The 21,817-nt window shown below is 48.7% G+C and overlaps 8 protein-coding genes across 9 annotated transcripts; 3 read left to right on the top strand and 5 right to left on the bottom strand.

The window, feature by feature from the left end:
• Nucleotides 1-26: 26 nt before the first annotated feature.
• On the top strand, nucleotides 27-696 carry LOC117582880 (complex III assembly factor LYRM7). The gene is made up of 4 exons (XM_034270954.1): nucleotides 27-72; nucleotides 125-268; nucleotides 327-408; nucleotides 472-696. Exons 1-4 carry the CDS (start codon nucleotides 52-54, stop codon nucleotides 636-638), a joined length of 414 nt encoding a protein of 137 aa, XP_034126845.1. The 5' UTR covers nucleotides 27-51; the 3' UTR covers nucleotides 639-696.
• LOC117582877 (peptidyl-prolyl cis-trans isomerase sig-7) lies at nucleotides 652-2,687 on the bottom strand. The gene is made up of 2 exons (XM_034270950.1): nucleotides 1,131-2,687; nucleotides 652-1,069 (listed from the first exon to the last, which is right to left on the bottom strand). Exons 1-2 carry the CDS (start codon nucleotides 2,594-2,596, stop codon nucleotides 694-696), a joined length of 1,842 nt encoding a protein of 613 aa, XP_034126841.1. The 5' UTR covers nucleotides 2,597-2,687; the 3' UTR covers nucleotides 652-693.
• Nucleotides 2,688-3,537: 850 nt separating this feature from the next.
• LOC117583811 (SAFB-like transcription modulator) lies at nucleotides 3,538-8,573 on the top strand. Of its 2 annotated transcripts, XM_034272393.1 has the most exons (9): nucleotides 3,539-3,816; nucleotides 3,959-4,432; nucleotides 4,504-4,531; nucleotides 4,625-4,724; nucleotides 4,806-4,852; nucleotides 5,773-6,883; nucleotides 7,252-7,401; nucleotides 7,467-7,934; nucleotides 7,985-8,573. In XM_034272393.1, the coding sequence occupies exons 1-9, from the start codon at nucleotides 3,697-3,699 to the stop codon at nucleotides 8,361-8,363; spliced, it is 2,877 nt and encodes a 958-aa protein (XP_034128284.1). In that variant the 5' UTR covers nucleotides 3,539-3,696; the 3' UTR covers nucleotides 8,364-8,573. The 2 variants fall into 2 exon arrangements, with proteins under 2 accessions (XP_034128285.1, XP_034128284.1); XM_034272394.1 differs by lacking the exons at nucleotides 5,773-6,883; nucleotides 7,985-8,573 and having other exon boundaries at nucleotides 3,538-3,816; nucleotides 7,467-7,568.
• Nucleotides 8,574-8,596: 23 nt separating this feature from the next.
• Nucleotides 8,597-11,671, bottom strand: LOC117583814 (serine/threonine-protein kinase Nek8). Its single transcript, XM_034272397.1, has 9 exons — nucleotides 10,925-11,671; nucleotides 10,728-10,866; nucleotides 10,383-10,666; nucleotides 10,152-10,322; nucleotides 9,583-10,092; nucleotides 9,360-9,528; nucleotides 9,119-9,304; nucleotides 8,826-9,058; nucleotides 8,597-8,758 (listed from the first exon to the last, which is right to left on the bottom strand). Exons 1-9 carry the CDS (start codon nucleotides 11,623-11,625, stop codon nucleotides 8,620-8,622), a joined length of 2,532 nt encoding a protein of 843 aa, XP_034128288.1. The 5' UTR covers nucleotides 11,626-11,671; the 3' UTR covers nucleotides 8,597-8,619.
• Nucleotides 11,672-12,183: 512 nt separating this feature from the next.
• LOC117583813 (ras-related protein Rab-8A) lies at nucleotides 12,184-13,763 on the bottom strand. The gene is made up of 4 exons (XM_034272396.1): nucleotides 13,308-13,763; nucleotides 12,953-13,245; nucleotides 12,774-12,887; nucleotides 12,184-12,710 (listed from the first exon to the last, which is right to left on the bottom strand). Exons 1-4 carry the CDS (start codon nucleotides 13,429-13,431, stop codon nucleotides 12,600-12,602), a joined length of 642 nt encoding a protein of 213 aa, XP_034128287.1. The 5' UTR covers nucleotides 13,432-13,763; the 3' UTR covers nucleotides 12,184-12,599.
• Nucleotides 13,764-13,892: 129 nt separating this feature from the next.
• Nucleotides 13,893-15,588, bottom strand: LOC117583812 (E3 ubiquitin-protein transferase MAEA). The gene has a single exon (XM_034272395.1). The coding sequence runs from the start codon at nucleotides 15,473-15,475 to the stop codon at nucleotides 14,294-14,296; it is 1,182 nt and encodes a 393-aa protein (XP_034128286.1). The 5' UTR covers nucleotides 15,476-15,588; the 3' UTR covers nucleotides 13,893-14,293.
• Nucleotides 15,589-16,174: 586 nt separating this feature from the next.
• On the top strand, nucleotides 16,175-17,404 carry LOC117582919 (40S ribosomal protein S3). Its single transcript, XM_034271017.1, has 2 exons — nucleotides 16,175-16,286; nucleotides 16,576-17,404. Exons 1-2 carry the CDS (start codon nucleotides 16,251-16,253, stop codon nucleotides 17,278-17,280), a joined length of 741 nt encoding a protein of 246 aa, XP_034126908.1. The 5' UTR covers nucleotides 16,175-16,250; the 3' UTR covers nucleotides 17,281-17,404.
• A 2,166-nt stretch (nucleotides 17,405-19,570) lies between these two features.
• Nucleotides 19,571-21,144, bottom strand: LOC117582918 (zinc carboxypeptidase). The gene has a single exon (XM_034271016.1). The coding sequence runs from the start codon at nucleotides 21,106-21,108 to the stop codon at nucleotides 19,756-19,758; it is 1,353 nt and encodes a 450-aa protein (XP_034126907.1). The 5' UTR covers nucleotides 21,109-21,144; the 3' UTR covers nucleotides 19,571-19,755.
• Between the last annotated feature and the right edge of the window lie 673 nt (nucleotides 21,145-21,817).

The following is a 21,817-nucleotide window of genomic DNA, read 5'->3' as shown; positions in this document are numbered from 1 at the left end:
AGAATTAATGCCGATAGTTCTTGTATATGTTACAAATAAAAATTATTAAAAATGTCAAATTTGCGCCGCCAAGTAAATTAAACGTAAAATCGCATTTAAAACAATCCTAATTCTTTAATTCTAGGCTCTCAGCGCCTTCAAGGAGCTCCATCGCACGCGCCAGTACGTGTTTGATGGCGACGTTCGGGCACTGGAAGAGGCGCGTAAGAAAATCAACGACGAATTTCGGCAAAACCGAGCTGTGACCGACCAGGATGTGATTCAGAGCGTATGCAAGGGGTTTTCTTCCTTAAATTTGTGTCCTTTCTGATCCCACATTTTTACAGAAGATCAAACTGGCGGAGGAATGTGCCCACGAGCTGCGGACGAATGTGATTCAGGCCCAGAAACGAGATGACGGCGTATATGGTGGGTTGCACATTACATAAACATTACCATGCCACTGTGTATATCAAATTTAAATGTTTTCAGAGCTCCGCATAACGCCAGAGACGACGCGAATGGACAATATAGTCTTCAATCCGGATGCCGTCATCGAGTCGCCGCGCAAACGTCGCGGTGCGAAGGCCACAGAAGGCTGCTGTGGCGGCGCGGCGATGGCGGCGCTCGACGCGGAGGTGGCCGCTCGGAAGAAATAGAAAACAAGAAACGTTTAGGATGTAGTTAAAATCCAGTCAAGTAAATCGCTTTATTTTATTTGCCATGGTGTCTCTTTTTAGATTTGTGTTTGCTTTTTGATTCGGCTTTCTTTTGCTTCGTCTTCTTGCTTTGCTTGCGCTTGCTGCGCTCGTCCGAGGAGGAGGATGAACTAGAGCTCTCCTCAGAGCTATCCGAGGACTCGTCATCCGAATCGCTTTCACTGTCCGACGAATCTTCGCTAGCGTCTGAGCTGCTGCTGGAGACATGCTTCGACTTCTTCTTTGCCACTTTCTGGCTCTTGTGTTTCTTTTCCACGGATGCTGCGGGCTTACGTTTCCTATCGGGAGTCTCCTTGCGCTCTATTCGCTTTGAATTTCTATCCTGATTACGTGCATCGCGGTCTCTGGATTCGGGATGTCTTTGCTGGGGCCTGAAAAAGGAATTCTTATTAATATACTGACACAGTTTTTAGGCAATTTCAGGCGGCAAACCTTCTGTCTTGCCCATTATCTCTGCTTCTGATGGGTTCTCTGCTTTGACAATAATGTCTCTCTGCTTGTGGGGATCTCCCTCGCCTGTAATTGTTGCGATCTCGGGATCTGGATCTTCTTGTATCCATACGTTGATCCCGTCGATCTTTACGATCTCTGGAGGGTGAGCGGTGGCGATCATTGAAACGTTTTCGATCGTTTCCTTCTCTGATCGGCCTCTCATTTGGGTTCCTTCGCTCGTTTCGATCGCTGGATCGTGAACGCCTTCGATCGTTTTGTTCCTGGTGGCGTTGCTCTCTTGCCTTCCGCCGCTCTGCGGAGCTCAATAGACTTCTCGGATCGTCTGGCCTCTTGCGATCCCTATGTTCATCGGGTCTGTCTCTGCCTCTGTCTCTGCCCCTGCCGTTGTTCTGTGGCCTTCGATCATTGTTATCCCGCAGATTGTCAAAGTCCAGCTTGCCGTCAGCGCCCTCCACGCCACGTCCTTTGCCACGCCACGTAACCTTCGACACGGACTGGGAGAAGTCCACGTGTATGCGCCGGTCGTCGATCAGCACATTGTCCATTTTGAAGTAAGCTGCCTCGCATGATTTCTGCTCCTCAAACTCCACAAATGCATACTGCAGGGAGTCGCCTGTCTTGCGGTCCCGTATCACCTCGCAGCCCTTCACCACACCAAAGCGACTGAAGATGATCTCCAGGTCGTCGTCCGTCGTGACCGGATTGAGTTTGCACACGAAGAGTACGTTTTCAGGGGGTGCCATTTCGGCATCCGGCAAATCCCCCACGATCTCGAGTATTGTGGCACGGGCCTTGGCCTCGCGATCGGCCAGCATCTCCTGCATTTCCTCCATTGTCATGCCGTCGGTGTCGTCGATGTCCTCGTCAGCGGCGATGCGTCCGTTCTTCAACCGTTCGGCACTGGGCGAGGGCGAGCGACTGGGAGCCTGCAAGCCACGCGGATTGGGATACGGGTCCTCCAGCACCACCGTGTGGGTTATGCGTATGTCCTGGTAGGGACGGAACTTTTCATCCACAATGGCATCGTTTAGCTGGCGCAGCACCTCGTGTCCCTCTACCACCTCGCCAATGACGCAGTGGGTGCCATCCAGCGAGGTTAGGTCCTCTGCCAGGGTGAAGAAGAACTGGGAGCCCACAAGGTTCTTTCCCGCGCTCACAAGCGACAGCATTCCCGCATTCAAGTGGTGAATCTTGGGCAGATATTCGGCTTCAAAGAAGCGCTTCTGCGGGCCTTCCACAACGCCCCAAATGGAGGAGCCACCATCTCCAGCGCCGCTTGGATCGCCGGTCTGGGCAATGAAATTCTGCTGCACGGTGTGGAAGAGATTGTAGTTGTAGTACTTAAGCCGGCAGAGCTTCAGGAAGTTCAGGCATGCGATGGGCCGTTCGGTTGTGAATAGATCGACCGTCAGATCGCCCAGCGTGGTCTCAATCACCACGGACATGATGCAATTTCTTAATTATCAGCAAAAACACCCATGGAAAACAGAAAATTCTTCACAAAAACACCCTAAAGATGGTCTAGAGGTGGAACATACATATATCGGTTGGCTGCTATCGACATGTTAATATGGTAGCACGAATTATACTGCAACTATTTTATTGTTTCTAAAATGTACGCCAGACATCCAGAAATGGATGGTGGATGGTCGCCAGTGTGAAAAGGCTGTTAGCCTAGCACTCAGATCCGAAATAATGTTTGCTAGCAAATTGTGCAATATATTTTTCTGGCGGCAGTTTGTGACCAGAGGCGTAAAGTGCATTCCGTACGGTTAAACTTGCCGGCACATGAGGTGATTTGTTTACTTTGTGCCTAGGAGTGAACAAAAAGTAAACAAAGCATTGAATCGGAAATGAATCGACGTGGGAAAACACTATAAGTGTTCCATTCTATTATAAATGTGTGGCTTTATTGTGTGGCTGTATTATATTATGTGTGGCTCTTTTAATAGCGGAGGAGGAGGACAAAACGTAGAAAGCGCCAACAACATTTTGAAAGAGCGTACCAGCGGGAAAGAATCAAGAAGAGACGCATTTTTATGAACGTGAGTATTTGATCTTGAAACCATCATGATTTGTAATGGTTCTGCCCTCAGATCCTTCTTTTGGTAATTTAATCCAGCAAAATACGATCGAGTGCCATAAAATACCATCAGCTGATTTTCTAAGATTAATTGGCAGGTTTTTTTTTGAGCGTACCGCTGCTAGAAAGCAGTATGTGCTCGAAAACATTTCCTATGCATTTCCAAATGCTAGGCTTTTGAATGAAAAATATGGTACGATAAAAACAGCTGACTAAAAACCTCGTCTATTTCCCCGAATTTAGTATTTTTGTACCTGAGTAGGCCCAATCGATATGTACATGTCAGAACTGTAATCGTCGCCATTTTTATTTTACTTCCGAATTCAGTGACTTGTCTGGGATTTTCACACGCTGTGAAAACGAAAAATTGTGTCTAAGAATTGAATTTGGTTTCGGTTTATAAGTGCATTAGGCGTTGTTAAAGTAATTAGATAGTGACTAATTAATTAAGTGCACGTGAAGATGCCCGAATTAGGCAAGAAGGTAACCGAGTTGCGTGTCTGCGACTTGAAAGATGAGCTAGAAAAACGCAAGCTGGACACTTTGGGTCCAAAGGCTGCGCTCATCGATCGCTTAGAAAAGGTAAAGTGTACACCCGCCCCCATTTATTTCTCGTTGAACAAAGAAAAGGCGCACTCAAATCCGTTTAGAAGCTTGACGAAAAATGGTTGTGCAATTTCGTATGCCTGTGTGTGTTTTATGTTTTTCTGTTGTATTTTTCCAGGCAATAAAAGAGGAAGGTCTAGACCCGGCCACCCATTTGATTGTGCCGGCTGCAAAGGTAAAGAAGAGCACAACAGTGCCCACGAGCGAGAATGAGAGTGGAATTAAAATAAAGGAGGAGCCCGTCGATGAAGACGAGCAAGGGGAGGCAGGACCTGATAATGGTGATGACCTTTCCCGTCATGACGAACAGGATGGCCATGAAATAGATCAGGTGGGCGACGTGGACGACGTTTGTGTGATTCTTGACGATGATGAAGAGGAGGAGGAATACGACGAAGAGCAAAACGGCGAAGGTGAGGCCGATGGCGAGGCCGAGGATGTCCCAGAAGAGGGCGATAACAACGGTGAAGCCGACGCCGTTAATGATATTCAAGAAGAGGAGGAAAACACCGGGGACACGGTGAACCTGGACAACGACGAGTCCATCAATCTAACAATTGGTGAAGACGAACAAAAACTGCTGCACGATGAGGTGACTTTGAATAAATTGAATTAAATTCAATTACAGTTTTCTAATCTAATTTTGTATTGTATTGTCCCCAGGCTCCAGATGACAAATCCATCAAGTCGGGTGAGTGTAGAAGCATTTCGGCTGATCCGTCGCTTAAATATGTATAAGATTCAAAGCACAGTAATTTATGAGGGAAAAATCTTTGATTCACAGTGAAACCAGCCAATAAATCAGATAAGACTAACTCGAAAGATGCCGATAAGAAAAATGAAAAGAAAAAGGATGAAAAGTCTGCTGATAAAAAGGACACCAGGTTAGTGTCCACCAAAATCTATAGAGTCCGATTCAAATATTTTTTCCCCTGCTAATGAGTTTATTTAAATTTATTTTTCAGTGATCAAAAATTATCTTCAAAGTCGTCCAGCCAAAAGGATGATAAAGGTAAATTAAGTTAGCGTTTCCGCATGCATATCTCCGGTGAAATTCGGAGAGTTGCACGTTGGGAAAGGGGATATGCTTGGGCCAAGCAAGATCCGAGTTTAAGGTTCGATCAACTTTAAGGTTGAGTAGACGAATATGTGAAATAGTTTCGTGCAAGAGAGTGTGAATTTGGTTGGGCCAACAAGGAGTGAAGGGCCAGCCCCCCTACCCCACATGCATGATGAGGACAAGACGTGTGCAATGGAGCAGCGTTGGATTCCCCATGGACACATGAGCAGCATTGCTGAGGCAGAGAGAGTAGAGTGTTTGTTCCATGAAAATGTGAAGAAAATATTCAAACACATCTATGACAGCTTTGATCCTGGAATGTCAATGACTGAAAGTGAATCAAAAAGTTTCGATTGGAGATAAACTACTACCGGCATCTGGACTAGCAGGACATCTCAATCAAATGAAAAAGGAACGAATCAGAGCAGACCACAAAAGGAGTTTCCAGCTACGAGAAATTTCGCTTTAAAGGACACAGACACACACACACACATGGCGCAGGGATGACGCAGAGATTCAGGGTAACTTTACTCTCTTCCCAGGACTTCCTGTTCCAGCCACTGACGAAGACGAAGACTACAACAATCCAAGCAGCAGCAACCCAAACAAATTCACACTCTCTTTGCTTCCTTTTTTTCCTGGGGCGACGGGTTCTCTATCGAAGAAAGTCTCATGATGTTTACGCTCTAAACTCCAACTCCACCAACACCAGCCAGCTACAAGATGTGTGTGTGTGTTTTTTGCCAAAAAATGCTTCCCTTAAAGATCGTATCATAAACCAAAAACGTTAACCGTTAACCAGTTACAGCCACTCCTCAAAGCTCTGACCATAACACTCTCTTCCAATATTATTATTTACATGGAACTTGCAGAGAAATCAGCGACAGCAGCCGCTGGGGCAGCTTCGTCCGCCGCATCGAGTGCCGCTGGCAGCAAGTCCGGATCCGGTTCGGGCACGGGATCGGGTGCTGCCGGATCTGTGGGGGCAACATCAACATCCTCCGCGTCCAACAGCAAGGCGACGACGCTGTCACGCAATCTCTGGGTCTCCGGCTTGTCCACCCTCACGCGGGCCAGCGACCTCAAGGCGATCTTTTCCAAGTTCGGCAAGGTGATCGGTGCGAAGGTCGTGACCAACACACGCACGCCCGGCACACGCTGCTACGGCTATGTGACCATGTCCTCTTCGGCGGATGCCTCGCGGTGCATTGAGAATCTGCACCGCACCGAGCTGCATGGACGCATCATATCGGTGGAGCGCACCAAGAACGAGATCGGGGGAAGTGCCAGCTCCAAGGATGGCAAGGGCAACAACACCAACAACAAGGCCACTCAGGGGCAAGATGGCAAGAAGAAGGATGACGAGAAGAAGTCTGGAGGCAATGGCGGCGGCAAGGGCAGCCACAACGGCAACGCCGAGAAGAACAGCAAGAACAACGATGGAGGCGACACAAAGTCCGCCAGCGGTGATTCCAAGCGCGACGGCAAGGACAACAGGGAGCGTCACCTCAAGCGTCGTGACGACAAGGACAAGTCTGTCAGCCGCGACAGGCGTCACGATCGCGAGACTTCACGATCCGGGCCAGGCGGCAACAGCAAGCGTCAGGGCTCCAATCAAGACATTCATCGTTCGGGGCGCAATCCGCGCGACGTAGACCGTGAGATCCAGGCGCGCCAGCGGGACCGGGAGCGCCGTCAACGTGAGATGCTCTCATACCGGAAGATACGTGAGGAGCGCGAACGCCAGCGTCTGCGTGAACGTGAGCGCGAGCTGCGCGAAGAGGAACGCCGTCGTCGCGAGGCACGCGAACGCCAGCGCATCGAGGAGGAGCGCCTAGCGGAGGAGCGACGCAAGCTGGCCGTCGAGCGGGAGCGGCTCGAGCGCGAGAAGGCCGAGCTGTTGCGCATGGAGCGGGAGCGCCAGAAACTGGAACGCGAGAAAATCGAACTGGAGCGCCTCGAGCTGAAGCGTCAACAGATGAAGTATGCTAAAAAAACAAACAAAACCAAACATAAAACAAATCCGTATTGCGTCATGGCACGGCACACGTTCGTTCCAACGCCCTAGACAACACAGTTACTTATAGATATAATTATTTTCACTGCCGGAGAGCATTTGATTTGTGTGTTTAAGCTAAGTTGCAGCTGCCATCTCCACGTTGTTGATGTTTCCTCAACTCCGAACTGCTTCAGAAACGGAACATTGATAGGCAAATGCATTGCATCCTAGTCTAAAGTCTGATGTCCTCTACGCTGACCCTCTCCCCATCTATCCATTACCCGAAGATTATTAACTAAATTTACGTTTCCTCTTTTCATCTTTCTTCCTCTCACTCTTGTTTGGCCATCAGGATTATGGAGTCGCGCGATGATACTGTCAAGCGTGCCGTGGCCAAGCGTGCGGATGATCGTTACGGTGATGTACCCGATCGCAAGCGCAGTGGCCTATTTGATGCCCCACCTCCACCACGATTCGATGCATCTCTAGTCAGCTCTCGCAGGTGAGTGTTTCTTTGCTCTACAATAGAAGCCTTTTTGTTAAAACTTCCCTCATTTGCCGCTGTAGCGCTTATGATAAGAAGCATGATGACTATGGCTCCTCGTCGGCCGCCAAGCGCGTGATAGACGACTACTCGAGCACCAACAAGCGTCTGGATTATACGAACAAGCGCAACGATTATGCCACATCGTCTGCCTCGAAGCGTGGAGCTGTCGATGACTATACCACAGTGCCGAGCAAGCGTTCGAGCGGCAATGACTACAGTGCCTCCAGCTCGAAGCACGATTATAGCTCGTCAAGCAAGCGTGAGGACTACAAGCGCGAGGTGGAGGTGCGTCACATGCCCATATCGGCCAGTGCCGGTGGCTCGAGCAGCTCCTACTTACACAAGACCAATGCCAGCGGTGGTGGTGGTGGAGCCAGCTCCTATGTACACAAAAACAACGCCACTGGAGGCACTGGTGGTCGCTACAATGACTCTGATCGGAGCAACACCTCCAACTACCGACGCGACGATTCCCACAGCCTGCAGCAGTAAGAGAGAGCCTTTCAAATTGTTTAAGTCTAATTCTATTCGTTTTTAGTAGCGGCGCCAAGCGTTATGACAACTCCACCAGCAGTGGAGGCGGCGGCGGCGGCTATGGCAGCAGTTCGAACAATGTCAACATTTGGGCGCCCTCCTCGGGTGGCTCACACCTGGGATCCAGTGGCGGACCGATCAAGTCCTACGGCAATGGCATGTCCTCGAATATGCATAGCAACAATTCGTGGCCGAAATCAACCACAGTCGAAGACAATGGCTGGCGCCAGGTGCCAGCCCAGAGCCGCTTTGATCGCAGCTACAATGATCGTTCCACTGGCGGATATCAGGGCAACAGCGGCGGCGGTGGCGGTGCTGGGGGCATGTACGGCGGCAGTCGCCCGGCCCAGGACCGCTACGGCAATCAGGTGTCACGCTATTAGGCGGCTGACAACGGGCAATGTGCATTTTGTTAGGCAATAGATGACGCGCACCCTCCACCACCAACAACCTATCTTGCTTCCCCGCCCTTCCACTGACTTTCCCCACACAGCGCCATGGAGCGCTATCTCTATACTTTAGCTTGTTTTAGCAGTAGATTAAGTTTCTACAATTACATTTGAAAACCAATAAATGTATTAACAATTAAAATATGATTTAACATAAGCATCGAAGCGAGAACCTATGACTGATTCGCGGCTAGGGACAATCCCCCTCATAGGACGATATAAGCGGCGTGGTTGTATCCACCAAAACGAGGACACTGTGCGCCAAGGGATAGACATCATGGACCTGCACATAATAGCCACGTTCGCACTGCTCCTTGGAGGAATACAGACTGCCAAAGAACAAGAGATTGCAGCGGATTGGTAAGCAGGAAGTAGATTAAACGTGACTAAACCTACGCCAATATATCCACCGGTTCCAGTATCAATTCAGACTTGTAGACCGAAGCCAGAAAATTGGTGAACGCCGCCGTATTGTTTCCCAGATCCATGTCCGAGTTGGGAGTGCACACCTCGAGGCCCAGGCCACTGCTGCTGGACCCGATCTCGGGTAGGCCATTGCGAGTGCCCCAAACGGTGATGATGTTATCCTCAGAGGCCACAATCGTGCACTGATCGCTGCAGTTGGCCTTCTGCGGGAGGATCAGTAATCAGCAGGAGGGAAGTTGGAGAGCAGAAAATCGACTACAAACCACAATGTAGCGAGAGCGTACAGCCTCCACCAATGTGGGCTGATCCACTTGATTGCAGTGACGAATGCCACGCTGACCCTCTGTGTTGCGGCCCATGGTGTAGACATAGCCACCCTCCAGCAGGAAAACCGAGTGAGTGGACGAGAAGCTGGCCTTTAGCACTTTGCTCGGCAGTTGGATTTTTTTCTGTAAGCAAAAGGAATGAGGAGCAGAGTGGGACGAGAAGTGCAGGAGTACTCACAAAAGCTGTAATCTTGCCGGGACGATTGAAGCCAAGTTTGTAGTAATTATTGCTGCCACATGCATGCAGCTCTCCATTGGCGAACAGCACGGCCGAGGTGTCCGGTCCGCAGAAGATCTTCGTGGGCTTGGTCTTCACATGGGATAGCAGGATCTTCTGGGGAAACTTCCTAAGGAGACAAAGAGGGCAACGGATTGTGATGCTTTCTGCTCCCTTCACTCACTGCTGCTGCTGATAGTTGCCCAGACCGAGGGCTCCGCTAACACTGGTGCCCCACACATAAACGGCGCCCTCGCGACTCAGGGCCAGGACATGATGCAGACCGGCTGCCAACTGCTCAATGCGAACATCCGCCAGCTTGGCTATCAGCTTGGGACTGTGGTAGTTGCGCTGCTCGTCCTGGCCGAGCGACAGGTTCGAGTTGCTGCCACAGCTGAGCAGACTGCCGGACTTGGTGACCAGAATGGTGAAGGCATCGCCCGCACAGGCACCCACCACATGATAGTTGCGCACGCTCTCCATGCGGCTGGGATAGTGCTTCCAGGCCTCCAGCGAGGTCAAACCCAGTTGCCCGTGGGTGCCCTCGCCCCAGGCATACGCTGATCCATCCTCGTTCACCACCACAAAGTGGGAATCGCTCATGGCCATGCCCACAATGACAGCCTTTGGCGGCAGCTGAATGGGAGACATGCTGAAGGAGTTCCCGAATGCCTTTAGCTGATACAGCACCGATCTAAAAGAGCAGCAAACAGGAGTCAAGTGGAATAATTACTTTGAATGTCAAAACCCAACCTCTTCTCCAGAATTTCATGTGGCGCGGCTGTCTCCGCGCTCATCAGCTGCTTGGTTTCCGTCTGGGCGGTGGGCAGCTCCAGCTCCATGGTTACATTGCTGCGGGCAGCCATGGGAACAGTAACTGCAAGCTGGTTACCAGTGCTGCTAACTTCATCCTCATAAGAGTAGCTACAAAAAGAGAAGTTATAGATCATCTAGGGTATCCATAAAGTAATAATATTCTCTCACCCTTTGTTCTTTCCCAGGCTACGAAATATCAGTGGTATCCAATAGACCAACACTTCAGAGGCAGTGGGTCGTCGGGCGGCCTCCACTTGCAGCAGGTTCGACATGAGACTGCACATGCCGGAGGTATAGCCAGAGGGCACAGGCGTATAATTGCCGGCCATTATTTTGGTGACCAGTTCGGAGAGATTGGTGGCAGCGAATGTTTTCTTCAGGCAACACATTTCGCCCAGAATGCAGCCGAGTGCCCAGATGTCGCTCTTGTTGTCATACTCCTTGCCCTCGCACTGGAAATCGATCAATAGAGAGTATCAGCTGAAGAGACTACCTGTTAATGGAGGCACATACCATCTCGGGACTGAAATAGTAGGGCGTACCCAGTACGGTCTGGGCATGGATCTTGGTGTTCATTATCTTAGAGATTCCAAAATCGCCAAGCTTGACAATGCCCCGTCTATTCAGGAAGACATTGGCGCTCTTCAGATCCCTACAATCGATAGATGAAACAGCTAAAGACCTTCGAGTGTCTAAAGGTAAAGCCCTACCTATGCAGAATATTCTCGGAATGCATGTAGTTGATGGCACTGGAGACCTGCTCGAACACAGCTATGATGTACCGCTCCGGAAAGTGATGCAGGCCCTGACGCTCGGCAATGATTTGGGCCAGGGTGCCACCATCCGCGTACTCCATTTCAATCAGCAGCGTGTTGTCCTTGATGAAGCTGCCCAGATAGCTGACAATGTTCGGATGATGGAGCTTCGAGAAAACGTCCACCTCGTTCATGGCCAGATCCCTGCCCGGTGGCGTCAGTTCGCTCAGATTTATCTGCTTGAACACGATCTGATGACCGTCGGACTTGCGGCGGTACAGGATGGCAATGCCAAAGGAACCCTGTCCGACGACACGAACCTTATTGTAGTTGGCCAGCTCTGGGCCCGCAATGCTGATGGTCTCCTTGGGCACACCCAGCTGCAGCATGACTTCCTGTCTGCCCGCCTGCTGGTGCAGCTGTGGCGCCTTGTTGCTAGACATGGCCTCGGCCAACGAGGTGTTGGCAGCCCCTGTGGTGCCGTCCGTAATGGTGTACACTGTTGGCTGCACACGGGTGCAGGTGGGCTTCTTTTGAGTCACTGCCACTCCTCCACCCAGCGGCAGTTTAAGTGATGTCGTGGTCAAGGTTGTGGCATCCGTTATCCTGCCATTGAAGATGGGCAGGGAGCTCGCCTTAGCGCGCAGTTTTTTCATCTCCCAGACACAACCAGCGGCCGTGGGCGTATAAAATCGAATCGAATCGCAGGTCCTGTCTATTGTATAATTGTCCTCTGGCATGTGGGTGCCAGAGTTGTGGTCAAGCCCGTTGCTAGGCGCCGCACCGCCAGCAGTCTAATTGTTATCAGTCATTCGAATAATTGGACACCTCCACAGGGAGGGGAATGGCAGCAGCAAAGTGCAATTATCGTATAAGAAATGCCAAGGGAAGGCGCACATATTGAAGGTAATATTTGCACGAATGCTAATCTGATTGATTGACGTTAAATGAATTAAAATGATAAATACCAGAAAACTATTTTTAATAAAAGATAAATGACTAAACCAATATATCATAAATCTATGTGAATCTATGTTCTAGAGACAATATTTGCACTCAACTTGCTTGGGAAACCCATTAACGAAAGCACAAGGAACAGTCATTAAAGTTTTGCCCATTCTGTAATGAATTCTCTGTACAAATAGACATTTAAATACTCACCTAAGAATAGAATGAAACCAAACCTTATCATAATCTAAAGTAAATGGATTTCGTTTCGTTTCTTACGAGTATAAATGTATTTTTAGCATTAGATTATAATTATTGGAATCGAGACAATATGCATGTATAATCGACCTTGTTATGGTATTTGCAGGAATATGCTAAAATATTTATGCTATGTTTCTTGGACTATCTGTACCCTTAAAATGCACAATCTGTATTGTACATACACATACAATATATCGAATTTAATACAGGCATCCATTGCCACCCATCGACCCTCTTATTTGCATTTAAAATGTTCATCTCGCGCTTTGGTTTCGTATTATTTCTGTTGTAATATCTTGGCATTTGGTGTGCGCCACATACTTGGGCTACAATGCAGCTTCAACAGCTTTGGACAACTTGGTTCTCAGGTTTTCTGTATTCGGTTTGCGGTTGCGATCGCATTTCGTGTATCATCTAACATCTAGCAGGTGCAGCGATTCTCGCCGGATAGACTGCCAAGGCTGAAGGTGCCGAGGCCATTCGATCCAGGGGATTTCTTGTCTTTGTTCTCCTCGTTGTCAAAGTTGTCGCCCTATAAATAAACATAATTTCAATTAAACATCTCTAGGGCTAGATATTTTCTTTTTCTGCTTACCCGTCGCTCTCGTTGTTCGCGTATTTTGCGGGCCAGCGACAGAAACGCATCTTCAATGTTGATATTCGATTTGCACGAGACCTCAAAGAAGGGCATGTCAAAGTTTTCAGCTATCTGTTGGATATAGACTCCAGGATTATTAGTGTATACCCAAATAATATCTCGAAAGTTGCACGCACCTTTTCACCCCTGTCCTTGTCGACCATTCGCTGTGTGGTGGAGCATTCGCATTTGTTACCCGCCAGCACCTTGACCACATCTGGCGAGGCATTCTCCTGGATGTTGCGCAACCAATAGGACAAATTGTTATAGCTCTCCAGATTGGTCACATCGTACATGAGCAGTATGCCCATAGCGCCACGATAATACGCTGTTGTCAATGTACGAAAACGCTCCTGCCCGGCCGTGTCCCAGATTTGCAGTTTTATGGGCACACCATCGAGATTAATCAGTTTCTGCTTGAAGTCTATGCCTGCGAGAGAGGAGATAAAAAGATAAAAGATGTAACATATTTGCAGGGGGGGATGCACTCACCGATGGTGGAGATGTATGTGTCGTAGTATTTCTCGTCGCAGTATCTGTGCACAATGCACGTCTTGCCGACATTCGAGTCCCCTAGCACCAATATCTTATATGTGGCCACAAAGTCCAGTGCCATGATGCCAGTATAAACAATTTTGATGGCAATATTTAATACAACTATTTATGGGGTAGTAGGCTTTGCTTTTTCTTTCAGTTACGAATGTGCGCCCTGCTTCTGAGGTTGTTTTTGTTGGTGGTGGGGTTTTCGTAGAGGTGGTGGAAGTGGAGAGGCGGTGGTGGTGGTGGTGCTTTGGCTCTCCTCTCACCCGCGGGGAGAGGGGTTTATGTATCTGTTTGTTTGCTAAACGCAGCTGTTTCTCCTACGACTGCAACGGCGTCATGGATATTTACAGTCAATTTTACCGTTTCCTCCTGCACTCAGCTGAACCTGTCAGAGAGAGAGAGAGAGAAAGAGAGCGCGAGAGAGTGGGGCACGTCACGGAGAGAGAGAGCAGTTCGCGCGAAACAATCGAAATGCAAGAATTTTGTAATTGACAACTGCACTTCCCTTTTGCTTTGCTTACTAATCGTGTAATATAATTTGTATTTGATTTATTTTAGGCTCGTTATATTATATATATAGATGTATGCATAATCTTCCACTTAGAGGAATCAAATAACGTTTGTTCGCGTGTGATTCAGCCTCGGCCACCGACTGCTGCTGCTGCCCTGCTCTGCGGAGGAAATCAATACAACCGCGACGGCGCAGCAGTAGGCAGACGTAGTAGCAGCGATTGACATCAATCGAAATCGAAATTCAAATGCGCAGTTCTTGGCGAGGGGGGCGCGCTGCAGTTGCGTTACTTCTTAATACCATAGATAGGTGTACAGTACATAATAATCATAGATATGGGAGTTACATATTCAAAAATAGAGTCATTCATTGCTTAACTTAGTGATGAGGGTTTAGGTTAACGTTAGAGTCCAGGATTCGGGGCTTACATCACAAAGACCTTCTCGATTTTGGGATTCGAAAACTTGGTATTGGTCACGGGACAGGTGACGGTGCCATCGTCTTTGGTTATGTCGGTGAGAGCCATCTGGCCAAAGATCTGGCCGTTGGGCAACATCATGGGCTGGTTGTGCTCGTTCAGTGGCAGGCCCGTCACCCGGCAGATGAGGCGACTCTGCACACAGTGCGAATATGGCAACTTGAGGGCGATGCGATTGAGATCATCCTGGCAGACGGGGCAATTGAGATTGCGGCAGGTCTGGGTGTAGCAATGGGGCGTCTTCAGTGCGGAGAGGCCAGCCTGGACGGCTGCCGAGAAGACGGAAGTGCTGGACAGCTGGAAGAGGCGGTAGTTCTCATGGCGAAAGTCCAGCACCAGCTTCTGCCAGCGCTGCGGGTCCATGTACTTCTTGTAGTGCTCCATCTCGGTGTCGGCCGGATAGGCCAGCAGTGACATCACATGGCAGATCTCGTTCAACTGTGTCTTCTCGTAGGCGGGGAAGTAGCGGCGCGAGTGCTTCACCGCCTCGAATCGCTGATTGTGACGCACCAGCTCAATGAACTCCTGCACCCGCAGGCTGAAATCTATGGTCGAGTTTATTTTGCGCAGTTTCGATTTGTTGTCAATGCACCAGAGCACGCATTTGGTGGTGCTGTGGTTGGCCAGGTCGTCCTCGACCTCGCGCGAGTTCTGGAATATGTCCAGATTGGTCAGATGGCGCACATCGGAGCGGGCGGCCAGCTCCTCGGCCGTCTCATAGTAGCCCATGCGCAATAGATGCTCGATGACCAGGCGGTCCAGGCGTATGCGCTTCCACTGGTCCACAGAGCCCTGCCACAGCTCCCCAGTGCCCGTGTTCGGAGGCATGATGCCCTTGAGGTGCTCCAGCTTGCGTTTGCATATCTGTGTGACGCTCAGCTCGTCATTGATGCTCTCCTCGGCCTTGCGCTTGAGCACCTGCAGCTTCTGCGCCACATTGCCCATCAGCTTGGTCACATCCGCCAGTACGGGCGGATCGGCGTCCAAGGCCTTATCCACCTGCCGCGATACGTTCATCACCTGGTCCACCTCTCGGTCGATTATCTTTTGGGCCGAGCGGAATCGCTTGTTCAGTATCTCGTATGGCACTTTTAGAGTGGCGTGCTCCAACGCCTTGATTTCCGACATTTTCCTTGTCCTTGTTTCGCAGATTTCCTTGTTAAATGGATTTATATTTGCTTGCAATTGAGACGCAATTGCAATTGCAATATAAAATATACCGTCTGACCCTCGGAAATATTCAGTAATATACCAAAACATATACTGTATTATATACTAATTATAGTAAACATACGGACTTAACCCACTTGAGCACCCTCTATTTAAATAGGTAAACAAATTTTACTTAAAAATAAAAGTTACTACGATATCTTTCATCTGAACTAATCTAAAATTCTTCATACTTCTTCATAATTTTTGTATGAAAATTTAGATACTCTCTGGTCGACAACGGGCGAACGGAAATTTTTGTTGATTCGAAATAAATTATCAACTCTGTACCAAATCGATGACTTCCTTCGCTTAACGTATCGATACTACCGACTGGGCGTACGATGACAATTTTGCTCCCCTATTTTCGTTTCTATCTGCAAAATTTCACCACTGAATGCAAATGCTGATACTGGGTATGATTATTAATTTGAAATGAAATCACACTTAAAGCGAAAGAGCTCTGGTTTAGCAGCATCACGAGTATCAATAGTTACATCAATGGTTTACAGTATACTTTATACTTTTCGGTATATTTTACATATATCGGTGCAAATATAGGTATATTTCGAAAACTATTCCGTATATTACGGTATATTTTAGTATATTTTCGAGGGTCGTTCGGTATACTTTAACGAAAATTCGCGGTCACACTTTCTTTTCTGCTTACCACGTTTCCGTGCGAGTTGTCAAAATGAATGCCAGCCTCCCAATTTCAAAGAAACGCAAGGTAATTTAACGCAAATCGCATTGGGAAATGCATAGGGTAGTGCAAAGCTTGCTTGCGTGTTAATTGCATAAAGTTGTGTGAAAAATCTGGGCGGAAAGTCGTTAAGTGAAGTGAATTCGTAGATAACCTCAAACCGTTGGATGGCCTGGCGTCAACATTTTGTTTGAGGCAGCGTGGAGCGGAGCACCTCTGCTGTCAATTGAATCACAACAAAAACTACAGAAGGGAGCGGTGGCAGTGGACTTTGGTGTGGAATAGTTGCTAACAATTGGTATTTTCATCATTTTAGTTCGTTTCCGACGGCATCTTCAAGGCTGAGTTGAACGAGTTCCTGACTCGTGAGCTCGCCGAGGATGGTTACTCCGGTGTGGAGGTGCGTGTGACCCCTTCCCGCACTGAGATCATCATCATGGCCACCAAGACCCAGCAGGTTTTGGGCGAGAAGGGACGCCGCATTCGCGAGCTGACCGCCATGGTCCAGAAGCGTTTCAACTTCGAGACCGGCCGCATCGAGCTGTACGCCGAGAAGGTCGCCACCCGTGGTCTGTGCGCCATCGCCCAGGCTGAGTCGCTGCGTTACAAGCTGACCGGAGGACTGGCCGTCCGTCGCGCCTGCTACGGTGTGCTGCGTTTCATCATGGAGTCGGGAGCTAAGGGCTGTGAGGTCGTTGTGTCCGGCAAGCTGCGTGGTCAGCGTGCAAAGTCGATGAAGTTCGTCGATGGCCTGATGATCCACTCTGGTGATCCGTGCAACGACTACGTCGAGACCGCCACCCGTCACGTGCTGCTGCGCCAGGGAGTGCTCGGCATCAAGGTCAAGATCATGTTGCCCTATGATCCCAAGAACAAGATTGGCCCCAAGAAGCCACTGCCCGACAACGTGTCCGTCGTGGAGCCCAAGGAGGAGAAGATCTACGAGACCCCCGAGACGGAGTACAAGATCCCGCCACCCAGCAAGCCCCTGGACGATCTGTCCGAGGCGAAGGTTTTGTAAACTTAGTTTTACTGTTCATCAAATGAGCGACTAGTCCAAGTCGCCCCGTAAATACAACAAACAAAACAAACCACAAAACACAGAAAACCCTATAAATTCAATAAACCTTCACAAGATAAATAGACTTTAAACGAGTATGAGCCGCCGAAGAATCAAATCGAATCGAGTCTCCTTTTTGTGCAGTGCAGTGTAGACCGCGAGGGTTGCCCCCAAAAGTTTCGAATGTCCAAAGTCGGGGTGTGAGTGTGTGCCTCTTGTGGCCTGCAAACCAGTTTGGAATATATTTTTATTTGTAATTCTCTTTAGTTTTGCCGAGTTTTTTTCTGTTCATTTACTTGCGTCTCTTGCAGTCTGTATTTCCATTTCTTATGAAGCGGAAATCAGCGATTAAAACGGCTCACATTTTGTTCCCTGCCTGATTTATGAGGTTGTCCTTCGGTTAGCGTGTAGCCGGGACTCTGTGTCCGGTGTCCGCTGATAACCTGGCTCGCTTATGGGTCTCTTATTTATCACGTTGATATGTTTATTTCCAAGTACTGTGACACGGCCCGGCCCCAAAGGCATCAGGGACAAGGCAGCGGCAGCGGCGCGGCAGCGTGAAAATCAACAATCGTTCAATTTTTCAACATTTCCGAGATTATAGCGAGAGCGCAAGAGAAAGAGATTCATGTTAGGGGCTTTTACATCGTGCCCATTTGAAACAAACTGAAATCGCAGCTGCAGCACACGATCCTCGCCCGATGACAAATGGCCACATGCAACACTCGCCTCCACACGTACTATGTACAGGGAGGAGGGAGGAGTAGCTGGTGCTGTCGCTGTTGCTGTTCCTGTCGGAGGAGGACTAGGGAGAGGCGGCTGTGGGCCATGTCTTGGCGGCATCACGCATCAAGTTGCGATTTTCGCAATAAATCTAAATTAGCCAACTCAAAAGCGGCTGGTTCCTGGTTTCCAGCACTATTACGATCACCCCTGCTATACTCTCTCCAGCTGATCCTCCTCCACTGCCACTTGGCCAATCAATTAGGGTCCAGAAGAAGCTAATTTTCCAAACCGATCTGCGGGACTGTGAGAAATGTTTTTGTTGCTGTTGGAATTTCCATTGTTGCTGGCTTTTTGTTGCTTGTTGGTGGATTTCAACGCTCGCATAAATCATAGAACCTTTTTAAACACGACTTTGAACGTATGATTTCAACACAAATTTGTAAATAAATTAGATCGTGATTATGGCCAACATCAATATCTATCTTCAACGTCATCGGCATCTCCCCGGCCTCAGCCACGGCGGCGCGAGCAACATTATTAACCGGCCAATGTCTGACATGTGTGTGTGGCTGCCATAGCTCTCCTCTCCATATAGACAGACGGCAATAATACTAACTATATATTATAATGGCATAAACCACAACAGCCGCAGCAACAACAACAACAAAAAGCAGAAAACGAAAAGGAATACAGCAACAAAAACTCGACAATTGCCGTCAACAAGTCTGCAATGTCGGCAGCAGCACCAGCAACGTGTTGCTAGTCGCATGTTGCAGTTGTCTCACAGCCTGTGTGTGTGTGTGTGTGTGTGTGTTTGTGTGTCTGTACAACATGCATATTGTCTGTCGCGGGGCTGCACAGGTTCATAACTTGCCCGTCAGCTGCCAGAGTTCTGGTGCAAGCAAATCTGTTGCAGCTAGGACGCACTTTTTATACACTTTGTTTTTAAAATCCGAAAGATAATTCAGGAATATGGGAAGGAAGACTTCAGGCAATGTTCAGCATATCTAATCTAAAGTAGTTGCCAAGATATATTGGAAATTGCAAGACTCAAACTAAATTCATTGAAATTAAACACCACCTTGGGAAAACCGTATTTAACATTCTGATAGGGGAATCTACTAATTATCCATTATCATGCTGATCAGTATTTATGATTCTATGATCAATGGATCCACTTTGTCTCTCATGCTCATCCTTATGAGCAAACTTTTTCCAGCTAATTTGCAAGAAAATCAAAAAATTAATGAGCTACTTGAATGGACTTCCCTTAAAGTACTTGCCACAGTCAGCTTTTCCCACGCTAAACACAATTTTATAGAAGCATTTAATGCCTTATCCTGTTCTTTGATAAATACCATACTGGAAGATCTAACCTTCAGCCGCACCACAAGCCGCATCCATCGTGGAGTGGATCCATAGACCCCATGGCCGTGGCAAGTATACAATAACAATGGCATCATAACTGTAATAGTTGCAACTTGCAACTACAACGAGTATTTTGTATTTCTATAAGGCATAAGGCTCTGCTCTGCTCAGCTCAGCTCCGTTCGAGTCTCTGCTCTGGCTATATTTGCTTTGATTTACCAACATTATTATGAGGTTTTGTGTCATGATTTTGCCATCATTATTTAGCATTAAGAAACGCTGGCTGGCGCGTAATGTGTTTTTCATGTGAACTGCCGGGCCAGACGACATTTATCATCATCATCAGATGCTGTTGCTGTTGCTGCTTCTGCTTGGAGTTTGGTCTGTAGCGGCTGCCTCTGACTGGTAATAGCCACGTTTGGCAGCCTCCTCCACGATTGTTTGGAGTGCGGCAAAGGCTTCGCTGGCCGTGGGCTCAATCTCCACAGCGGACAAGATGAACAGATCCTCACTGTCCGGTGGTCCGCGCAGCTCGTACGAAAAGGTAATGGGCACCTGCAGCAGTCCATGAATCCAGTCCTTGGATCCGCCGCTGGAGGGATAAATGGTCTCATAGATGCTGCCACTCCTGTAGATCCGTCCACTCTTCTCCTTTATCCGTTGGGCTGCCAGCTGTCCGATCTCCTTCAGATCTTCATAGTTCTCCACGCGCTCTGGAGTGTGGCCATAGGGAAACATTATCAGCTGGGAGTAGCTGTGCAGAGAAATGAACGTTTTTATGCGCTCCGACTGGACGTGATCCTTGAGGAACTGAACGAGACGCTGTGTCTCCACCTCGCTGCCTGCCGACGGCCCTGAGTAGTCATAGCGACAGGGGTCGCCACTGGCCCCCGTAACGTTCCAGTGAAAGGGAAAGTTGCGGTTCAGATCCACGCCACGACAGATGCCAAAGAGCGAGCGATTCTTGCGCCACATGCGATCGCCCTTGAAGGTGTAGCGATAGCCATCGGGATTGACTGTGGGAAATATCAGCCAGTTCTGGGAGCGGGCCAGAGCCTGCACAGCCGCATCCTTGGAGTTTAGCAGCTGATCGATGAAGTACGTGGCCGTGGCCGGGGCTATCCATTCGCGGGCATGTATCCCGCTCTCCACAAAGACGCTTGTAAGGTTCCCACCACCAAAGGCAATTCTTACACCCTTGATGGGTAGTCCCTGGGTGCTAGCACCCAGATCCACCAGAGTCACCACCTCTGGGCGCTGTTTGGCCAGATGCTCGAGCCAGGCATAGATGCTGTCCAGCTGAAAGTAGCGCCTCCAGTTAAACTGATCCGGTGGTGTGCCCTCGGGTGCCACCTCGCGGTAGTTGGCATCGATCAGTGCCTGGAAGTCGTGGTTCAGGATGCGGTGGCTCACGTTGTAGCTCTGAAGCAGATCATCAAAGTCGGCCACCTTGTGCGAGGTCACCATGATCGTCAGCTTCTGGCCCGGCACTCGGGCATGGCCCATGAACGAGCACGAATCGCTTGCCAGCTCCAACGCCTGGAACAGTTGGACGTGCTCCGCACTCGCCAGCTCCACTTGATAGATGCGCGTGTGGTCATATCGGGCCTGTGCCTGGACTTGCGCCTGTGCATGGGCACCAAGGTGACCAAAGGTCAGTGACAGCAACAGCAACAATCGACTGATCCACAACATCTTCACTCGCGTATGGCCAGAGACAGTTTAGTCGTGTTGCTTTTGTCAAACAACTGAAAGTGGAATATGCTAAGCAGAGTAAACACTGATAAGCAATAGTAGTGGTTGCAGGGTCCATCTATGGATACCCTATAATAAAACTTAAACTAGCACTCAAGCTTTTGCCCAATATGCTCCGTGCAGTAAAAGAATCGAGAGCAGCATGAAAACAAAATATTGTCTCATCCCCAGAAAATATTCCCGTTTTGAGATAAGCTTTGACGAAGAGCTTTTCACTGCGTTTGCTATTCCCGTTTGGAGATAAGCTTTGAAGAAGAACTTTTCAGAGCGTTTGTCATTCTGCTCTCTCCAAGCTAACGCATGTTGAGTAAAAGTTTATATTTTAATTTAGTTTTACCGAAATCCATCGTATCACCGACTTGTTTCGAAATGTTTCCTGAATATCATCTGCCAGCCTTGATCATTTTCGCACGGCTGACAGTTTCCATGTAGAGTTTTATGTTCTTTCTGAAGATTTGTTCTCTCTGCCTCCTCTCTCTTCCTCTCTTCCTCTATCTTCCCAGCTCTTCTCTCAGATGCTGCTCCTCTCTATCTCCCTGCAACAGACCCAACGGCAATCGATGTCAACGATTTATGAGCATCTTTCATAACACTTCATTAGTTACATTTTTGGTTGAATTTATAGCGCAATTGCAATCGGAAAACGTTT

Source organism: Drosophila guanche, unplaced genomic scaffold (assembly GCF_900245975.1).
Source record: "Drosophila guanche unplaced genomic scaffold, DGUA_6, whole genome shotgun sequence".
Classification (NCBI taxonomy): Eukaryota; Metazoa; Arthropoda; class Insecta; order Diptera; family Drosophilidae; genus Drosophila; species Drosophila guanche.
Note: the sequence above shows the minus strand (reverse complement) of the source record. Positions and strands in the feature narration are given on the sequence as shown.

What these genes read in the sequence shown, in the direction of transcription:
- LOC117583812 (XM_034272395.1), bottom strand. Translation starts at nt 15,475, where the DNA reads ATGTCGGAAATCAAGGCGTTGGAGCACGCCACTCTAAAAGTGCCATAC.
- LOC117582880 (XM_034270954.1), top strand. Translation starts at nt 52, where the DNA reads ATGTCAAATTTGCGCCGCCAA. An exon ending in TGTCAAATTTGCGCCGCCAA is followed by an intron (nt 73 to 124) that starts GTAAATTAAACG and finishes CTTTAATTCTAG; the next exon opens with GCTCTCAGCGCCTTCAAGGA. An exon ending in ACGAGATGACGGCGTATATG is followed by an intron (nt 409 to 471) that starts GTGGGTTGCACA and finishes AAATGTTTTCAG; the next exon opens with AGCTCCGCATAACGCCAGAG.
- LOC117583814 (XM_034272397.1), bottom strand. Translation starts at nt 11,625, where the DNA reads ATGAAAAAACTGCGCGCTAAGGCGAGCTCCCTGCCCATCTTCAATGGC. An exon ending in ACTATTTCAGTCCCGAGATG is followed by an intron (nt 10,667 to 10,727) that starts GTATGTGCCTCC and finishes ATCGATTTCCAG; the next exon opens with TGCGAGGGCAAGGAGTATGA. An exon ending in GAACCGGTGGATATATTGGC is followed by an intron (nt 8,759 to 8,825) that starts GTAGGTTTAGTC and finishes GTTCTTTGGCAG; the next exon opens with TCTGTATTCCTCCAAGGAGC.
- LOC117582919 (XM_034271017.1), top strand. Translation starts at nt 16,251, where the DNA reads ATGAATGCCAGCCTCCCAATTTCAAAGAAACGCAAG. An exon ending in CAATTTCAAAGAAACGCAAG is followed by an intron (nt 16,287 to 16,575) that starts GTAATTTAACGC and finishes TCATCATTTTAG; the next exon opens with TTCGTTTCCGACGGCATCTT.
- LOC117582918 (XM_034271016.1), bottom strand. Translation starts at nt 21,108, where the DNA reads ATGTTGTGGATCAGTCGATTGTTGCTGTTGCTGTCACTGACCTTTGGT.
- LOC117582877 (XM_034270950.1), bottom strand. Translation starts at nt 2,596, where the DNA reads ATGTCCGTGGTGATTGAGACCACGCTGGGCGATCTGACGGTCGATCTA. An exon ending in GATAATGGGCAAGACAGAAG is followed by an intron (nt 1,070 to 1,130) that starts GTTTGCCGCCTG and finishes TTCCTTTTTCAG; the next exon opens with GCCCCAGCAAAGACATCCCG.
- LOC117583811 (XM_034272393.1), top strand. Translation starts at nt 3,697, where the DNA reads ATGCCCGAATTAGGCAAGAAGGTAACCGAGTTGCGTGTCTGCGACTTG. An exon ending in TGACAAATCCATCAAGTCGG is followed by an intron (nt 4,532 to 4,624) that starts GTGAGTGTAGAA and finishes TTTGATTCACAG; the next exon opens with TGAAACCAGCCAATAAATCA. An exon ending in CTGAAGCGTCAACAGATGAA is followed by an intron (nt 6,884 to 7,251) that starts GTATGCTAAAAA and finishes TTTGGCCATCAG; the next exon opens with GATTATGGAGTCGCGCGATG.
- LOC117583813 (XM_034272396.1), bottom strand. Translation starts at nt 13,431, where the DNA reads ATGGCACTGGACTTTGTGGCCACATATAAGATATTGGTGCTAGGGGAC. An exon ending in ACAAGGACAGGGGTGAAAAG is followed by an intron (nt 12,888 to 12,952) that starts GTGCGTGCAACT and finishes TATATCCAACAG; the next exon opens with ATAGCTGAAAACTTTGACAT. An exon ending in GCGAACAACGAGAGCGACGG is followed by an intron (nt 12,711 to 12,773) that starts GTAAGCAGAAAA and finishes GTTTATTTATAG; the next exon opens with GGCGACAACTTTGACAACGA.